Source organism: Myotis daubentonii, chromosome X, assembly GCF_963259705.1.
Source record: "Myotis daubentonii chromosome X, mMyoDau2.1, whole genome shotgun sequence".
Classification (NCBI taxonomy): Eukaryota; Metazoa; Chordata; class Mammalia; order Chiroptera; family Vespertilionidae; genus Myotis; species Myotis daubentonii.
Window position 1 is genome coordinate 75,107,305 of NC_081861.1, and position 7,758 is coordinate 75,115,062.

General features: G+C 37.5%; 1 protein-coding gene across 1 annotated transcript; it reads right to left on the reverse strand.

The window, feature by feature from the left end:
- Positions 1–206: 206 nt before the first annotated feature.
- On the reverse strand, positions 207–3,543 carry LOC132223540 (endogenous retrovirus group K member 10 Gag polyprotein-like). Its single transcript, XM_059678666.1, has 3 exons — positions 3,532–3,543; positions 1,202–2,277; positions 207–240 (listed from the first exon to the last, which is right to left on the reverse strand). The coding sequence occupies exons 1-3, from the start codon at positions 3,541–3,543 to the stop codon at positions 207–209; spliced, it is 1,122 nt and encodes a 373-aa protein (XP_059534649.1).
- Between the last annotated feature and the right edge of the window lie 4,215 nt (positions 3,544–7,758).

Here is a 7,758-nt window from a genome sequence, read left to right on the forward strand (position 1 = left end):
GATTTCTCCCAATTTATGTAACCAGAACTTTAAACTCTTAGCTGTCAAGTTAAATATTTAGTATTTCTTAATCAGTAACATTTTTAAGAATAAACTTTAAAAATACAAGACATAATCAATGCATTAAATTCTGTCCTTAGATTTTTTTATGAGGGAAATTTAGGTTAATATTTTAGCATTCTGTTATTTCAGAATATCTAATTTAATTAAGCAAACTCCCAAGCCTTGGGGAGCCATTGACTGAAAACAGGTAACCATTAAAATGTAAATTATATTCTTTCTACCAAGGATGGGAAACTGGGAAGCAAGCCTCTCTTTAAAAGTTGTCACTGGCAGGAAATTTTTTGCCTACTTGCTCTGTTGGGGGAAGGGAGGCTAGCCCTTCCTCTATTAGAAATTGCTTTGGGAAGCCAGCCTTAAATAGAGGGCGTATCCATCTTTTACTTGGGCTACTTAGATTTTTATAATTAGTATATTTCAATAATTCTTGAGATTTAAATCTAATTTATTATTTTAAGGCAATATTCTTTAGTAAATTCTTTTAACAGAGACAATTTTACTGAATTTTCTTTTTGGCCTTGAAATTAACTTTTTAATATTCTTTATTAGTATTTAAAAACTGTTCTTTATTATGGAAATGCCAATCCTGCTGCTAGAATCTAGCCAGCATCTTTTTTCCTTTGGGTTAAATTTTGCCATCTTTCTTAGGAAATAATCAGTCTTGGGTTTTATTTTGTATATTTGTAAAGAGATTTTAGCTTGAAACTCTACCTAAATGTCCAAAATTGGACAATGCACGCCTTAGTTCCAAGCCAGCTTTCTCTTTACACGTGTACAGAAATCCCAGAGGCATTTTTAAATTTCAGACCCGGTGGCATTTGCTGTAGCTGTATCGGAAATGCAAGGAAATCATCATTTCTTCTCTATGTGGGAGGTTTTAAATCTAATGATATTTTGTTTATTTCAGTAGGCAAGGGCAGCACCCAGGGCAGACAGAATGTCTTATTCCTATGGATCCAAGGTCCAGCCTGGCACTTCCGGGGGCTGCTCAGAATAGCTCTTGTATCTATTTTGCTCTCTGGCGTGGGTTGAGTGCTGTGCAGCCTGCTGGCCTTGAGACAGCACAGGGACAGGAGGGTAAATAGACAATGCCCCTGTTATTTGCCGTGGCTGGGCCGGCCCCTTTTGGTAGTTTCCCAACTGGTATTGAGGAAAAGAATTTCCCTGGATATCTGTCTTAGATTTACACTCATTTGCCCAATGTTTCCCTTTTTTACATTTAGGGCATAGTCCAGGTTGTTTGGGACCTCTGCCATTTCCTTTATTAACCCCTTTATTAGAAGGACACTGTTTTGCCATGTGTCCTGTTCCTCCACAAGTGTAACACTTGTATGTTTGACTTTTCCCTGTGCTAAATTGTTGCTGAAGAATTCCTTCAATGGTGGTTCCCTTTAATGCAGCCGCAATGGCAACTCCTTGTATATATGAGGGACCAATATCTGCGCAAATGCGGATATAATCTGAGAGAGTCCCCTGTCTTTGATAGGGCTGCAGTGCAGCTTGGCAGGCAGTGTTGGCGTTTTCATATGCCAACTGTTTAACTATCAACATGCCAGCCTCTCCATCCACCGCTACTCGGCCAACAGCCTGTAATAGCCGAGAGACAAAATCCTGATACTTTTCATCTGGCCCTTGAATAATTTTTGAGAGCTCCTCTGTTTTCTGACCAGAGGTGGGTAACTTTTTCCAGGCTCTGATCCCAGCTCCATTAATCTGTCCATAAGCTTCCTGGGGGTATTGAATTTGACTATGGGTATCAGCATAGACTCCTTCACCTACCAGCATTTCATAAGAAATCTTAATCTGGGCAGCTCGATTACGAGAAGCTTGTTCCTTAGCCTTTTCATCATATTCTGATTTCCACAAGAGATAATCCCCTCCTGATAAACAAGCCTTGGCAATAGCTCTCCAATCATTCGGTGGGAGAGCCTCTGAGGCCATAGTTTCCAAGATAGTTAAAGTATAAGGGGAAGTGGGCCCATACTGAGCACAGGCTGTTTTTAACTCTTTTAAAGTTTTAAAAAGAAGCGGGTCATAAGCACGCTCACGCTGTCCCGTGTGAGGGTTCACCTGTTCCATAACAGGAAAGGCGTGAATGCCCAATTCCTCACCACACTTTTGTGCCTCCTGCAAGGCCATCTGGAGAGGGGAAAGTGAAACTGGTGCTGCACAAGGCAGCGGAGAGCGGCAGGAACGGCCCCCGCGGCTTCTCTTTTTCTTGCCAAGAAGCTTTAATGTTTCTAAAAAGGATTCCAACACATCCTCTATATCACTGCCCTCTTCAGTTCCAGCAGAAAAACATTCTTCCTCCTCTTTTGCCTGAACAACACCTGTATTATCATCATGACAAAGAGCAGCAGCTTCCTCAAAATCCTCCTCATCTTGAGGAGTTAAATTATCTTTAAAAGTTACATTATTTCTTTTTAATATACTGTCTCTTTTAGACTCCTGTTTTGTGCTATCACACTGCTTCTCCTTTTTTTCTGGCTTAAGAAATGGTTGATTATGGTCATGCCTGGGATCCAAACAATCCCGTATTAAATTCCATAAGAAAATGCAGACCTCCTGAATGAATTTTAAAAAATTTTCTAATGGCTTGTCATTAACCTTAGTTCCTCTACTATTGAGCATAGACTTTAACATTTGCCCATAAAGGGCATTTTCTCTAAATTCTAATTGCCCCATGCTTTACTCCCGATTATCAAAAAATTGCTCCTCCGTTACCTTAACGAGTGCACTCTTTATCCGGAGGAGATCCTCACGTCGTCTCTCCAAGCCCAACGGAGTTCCTCACCGTCTTTTTCCCAGTTCCTCAGTCCCTTAGCTCGGGCGCCAGATCTGTCAGGGCCAGCCTGACAGGGTTGAGCCGGGCTGAGGCAGGGAGGTGGGAATTGAGAAAAGAAAGAAAGACCGGAAAGCGGGGTCGGGAGGACCCCAGTTCTCTTGATGAACTGGAGCGAGTTTAGTAGCTATACAATCCTATTTATACACAACACACTGAATCGGAGGTCTGTCAAGAGGAATGTATTCTTTGCTCCTCTTAATCTCTAAGAGAGAGATACAGCAGAAGGACAAGTTCTCAGTACAGCATATCTCAGTAAAATATTTACAGACTTCTTGGCAAGCTATGAAAAGCTGTTCTCATTCTACAAATGTTACTCCCATTCTACTGATAATCACCATCCAAACAAGTCTGGGAAAACTGTGTGGGTAAGGGTCCCAGCCTTGCTAGCCCCTACAGGTGCAAGGACCTTGCCAGCTTACATCTGGCCCCCAACAAGATCCTTACTACATTTCCTGCCGTTTTCACTCACGGATAATACCAGTGGAAAGCTGGGAAATGACCAGAAAATTGATAATATTTACAACTCCGGCTACTTTACGGAGCGTTTTCACATGAATTTGCTTGCAAATATTTGAATTCATGTTAATATAGCTCAAAAATTGTGTAGAAAGACTGCACGTGCGGACTATTCTGTTCATGTTTACAATTGAGGCCGAATTTCACTGGCGTTTTTTGTGGGAATTAGTAAAAATCTAACGATTCCAGTCCATACTTGAGATAAACCACTCTAATTGTGGTAAAACTCTAAAAATACGCAATGATAGTTCCCAGAAATGATTAAAAACGTGTAAGAAACACAGGAAATAAAAGTAAATAGATTCCTACTACATTTCCTGCGTTGTCAATGACGGAGATACCAGTGCAAAGCTGGGAAATGACCAGAAAACTGATAATATTTACATTTGCGGCTACCTCAGGGAGCGTTTTCACATGAATTTGCTTTCAAATATTAGGAATTCATGTTTATACAGCTGACAATTAGTGTAGAAAGACTGTAAGTGAGGACTATACTGTTTATGTTTACAATTGAGGCCTAATTTCTCTGGCTTTTTTTGTTGGAATCAGTCAAAATCCTCACGATTCCAGTGCATACTTGTGGGAAAACTCTCTAATTGTGGTAAAACTCTTAATATATGCAATGATAGTTTCCAGAAATGATTTAAAACTTGTAAGAAACACTTGAAATAAAAGGAAATAGATTTTTTCTACATTTGCTGCCGTTTTCAATCACGGAGATTACCAGTGGAAAGCTGGGACATGACCAGAAAACTGATGATATTGACAACTCCGGCTACGTTAGGGCGGGTTTTCACTTGAAATTTCTTTCAAATATTAGGAATTCATGTCTATAGAGCTCAAAATTTGTGTAGAAAGACTGTGAGGACTATACTATTTATGTTTACAATTGAGGCCGAATTACTCTGGCGTTTTTTGTGGGAATTAGTAAAAATCTGACGATTCCAGTACATCCTTGTGAGAAAACTCTCTAATTGTGGTATAACTCTTAAATACGCAATTATAGTTTCCAGAAATGATTAAAAACTTGCAAAAAAAAACCTGAAATAAAAGTAAATAGATGCTTACTACATTTCCTGCCGTTTTCACTCACGGATAATACCAGTGGAAAGCTGGGAAATGACCTGAAAATTTATAATATATACAACTCCGGCTACTTTACGGAGCGATTTCACTTGAATTTGCTTTCAAATATTTGAATTCATGTTTAAATAGCTCAAAATTTGTGTAGAAAGACTGCTCGTGAGGACTATACTCTTTATGTTTACAATTGAGGCTGAATTTCTCTGGCGTTTTTTGTGGGAAGTAGTAAAAATCTGACGATTCCAGTACACCCTTGTGAGAAAACTCTCTAATTGTGATAAAACTCTTAAATATGCAATTATAGTTTTCAGAAATGATTAAAAACGTGTAAGAAACACTTGAAATAAAAGTAAACAGATTCTTACTACATTTCCTGCCGTTTTCACTCACGGATAATACCAGTGGAAAGCTGGGAAATGACCAGAAAATTGATAATATTTACAACTCCGGCTACTTTGCGGAGCGTTTTCACATGAATTTGCTTGCAAATATTTGAATTCATGTTAATATAGCTCAAAAATTGTGTAGAAAGACTGCACGTGCGGACTATTCTATTCATGTTTACAATTGAGGCCGAATTTCTTTGGCGTTTTTTGTGTGAATTAATAAAAATCTAACGATTCCAGTCCATACTTGAGATAAACCTCTCTAATTGTGGTAAAACTCTAAAAATACGCAATGATAGTTCCCAGAAATGATTAAAAACGTGTAAGAAACACTTGAAATAAAAGGAAATAGATTCTTACTTCATTTCCTTCCGTTTTCAATCACGGAGATTACCAGTGGAAAGGTAGGACATGACCAGAAAACTGATGATATTGAGAACTCCGGCTACTTTAGGGGGGGTTTTAACTTGAAATTTCTTTCAAATATTAGGAGATCATGTCTATACAGCTCAAAATTTCCGTAGAAACACTGTACGTGAGGACTATTCTGTTTATGTTTACAATTGAGGCCGAATTTCTCTGGCGTTTTTTGTGGGAATTAGTAAAAATCTAACGATTCCAGTCCATACATGTGATAAAACTCTCTAATTGTGGTAAAACTCTAAAAATACGCAATGATAGTTTCCAGAAATGATTAAAAACGTGTAAGAAACACTTGAAATAAAAGGAAATAGATTCTTACTTCATTTCCTGCGTTGTCAATGAAGGAGATTACCAGTGCAAAGCTGGGAAATGACCAGAAAACTGATAATATTTACATTTGCGGCTACCGTTTTCACATGAATTTGTTTTCAAAAACTAGGAATTCATGTTTATACAGCTGACAATTAGTGTAGAAAGACTGTAAGTGAGGATTATACTGTTTATGTTTACAATTGAGGCCTAATTTCTCTGGCTTTTTTTATTGGAATCAGTTAAAATCCGGACGATTCCAGGGCATACTTGTGGGAAAACTCTCTAATTGTGGAAAAACTCTTAATATACGCAATTACATTTTCCAGAAATGATTAAAAACTTGTAAGAAACACTTGAAATGAAAGTAAATAGATTCTTACTACATTTCCTGCCATTTTCAATCACGGAGATTACCAGTGGAAAGCTGGGACATGACCAGAAAACTGATGATATTGACAACTCCGGCTACTTTAGGGGGGTTTTCACTTGAAATTTCTTTCAAATATTAGGAGTTCATGTCTATACAGCTCAAAATTTGTGTAGAAAGACTGTAAGTGAGGACTATACTGTTTATGTTTACAATTGAGGCCGAAGTTCTCTGGCATTTTTTGTGAGAATTAGTAAAAATCTGACGATTCCAGTACATCGTTGTTAGAAAACTCTCTAATTGTGGTAAAACTCTAAAAATACGCAATGATAGTTTCCAGAAAAGACTAAAAACGTGTAAGAAACACTTGACATAAAAGTAAATAGATTCTTACTACATTTCCTGCCGTTTTCAATCACGGAGATTACCAGTGGAAAGCTGGGACAGGACCAGAAAACTGATGATATTGACAACTCCGGCTACTTTAGGGGGGGTTTTAACTTGAAATTTCTTTCAAATATTAGGAGTTCATGTCTATACAGCTCAAAATTTCTGTAGAAACACTGTACCTGAGGACTATTCTGTTTATGTTTACAATTGAGGCCGAATTTCACAGGCGTTTTTTGTGGGAATTAGTAAAAATCTAACGATTCCAGTCCATACGTGTGATAAAAGTCTCGAATTGTGGTAAAACTCTAAAAATACGCAATGATAGTTTCCAGAAATGATTAAAAACGTGTAAGAAACACTTGAAATAAAAGGAAATAGATTCTTATTTCATTTCCTGCGTTGTCAATGAAGGAGATTACCAGTGCAAAGCTGGGAAATGACCAGAAATCTGATAATATTTACATTTGCGGCTACCGCAGGGAGCGTTTTCACATGAATTTGCTTTCAAATATTAGGAATTCATGTTTACACAGCTGACAATTAGTGTAGAAAGACTGTAAGTGAGGACTATACTGTTTATGTTTACAATTGAGGCCTAATTTCTCTGGCTTTTTTTGTTGGAATCAGTTAAAATCCTGACGATTCCAGTGCATACTTGTGATAAAACTCTCTAATTATGGTAAAACTCTAAAAATACGCAATGATAGTTTCCATAAATGATTAAAAACGTGTAAGAAACACTTGAAATAAAAGTAAATAGATTCTTACTTCATTTCCTGCATTGTCAACGACGGAGATTACAAGTGCAAAGCTGGGAAATGACCAGAAAACTGATAATATTTACATTTGCGGCTACCTCAGGGAGCGTTTTCACATGAATTTGTTTTCAAAAACTAGGAATTCATGCTTATACAGCTGAAAATTAGTGTAGAAAGACTGTAAGTGAGGATTATACTGTTTATGTTTACAATTGAGGCCTAATTTCTCTGGCTTTTTTTATTGGAATCAGTTAAAATCCGGACGATTCCAGTGCATACTTGTGGGAAAACTCTCTAATTGTGGTAAAACTCTTAATATACGCAATTACATTTTCCAGAAATGATTAAAAACTTGTAAGAAACACTTGAAATGAAAGTAAATAGATTCTTACTACATTTCCTGCCATTTTCAATCACGGAGATTACCAGTGGAAAGGTGGGACATGACCAGAAAACTGATGATATTGACAACTCCGGCTACTTTAGGGCGGGTTTTCACTTGAAATTTCTTTCAAATATTAGGAGTTCATGTCTATACAGCTCAAAATTTCTGTAGAAACACTGTACGTGAGGACTATTCTGTTTATGTTTACAATTGAGGCCGAATTTCTCTTGTGG

Excerpts from the sequence above, each read along its gene's own strand:
- LOC132223540 (XM_059678666.1), bottom strand. Across the intron at positions 241-1,201 it reads AATTCTTTTCCTCAATACCA|TCAATGGCTCCCCAAGGCTT; the intron begins GTTGGGAAACTA and ends ACCTGTTTTCAG.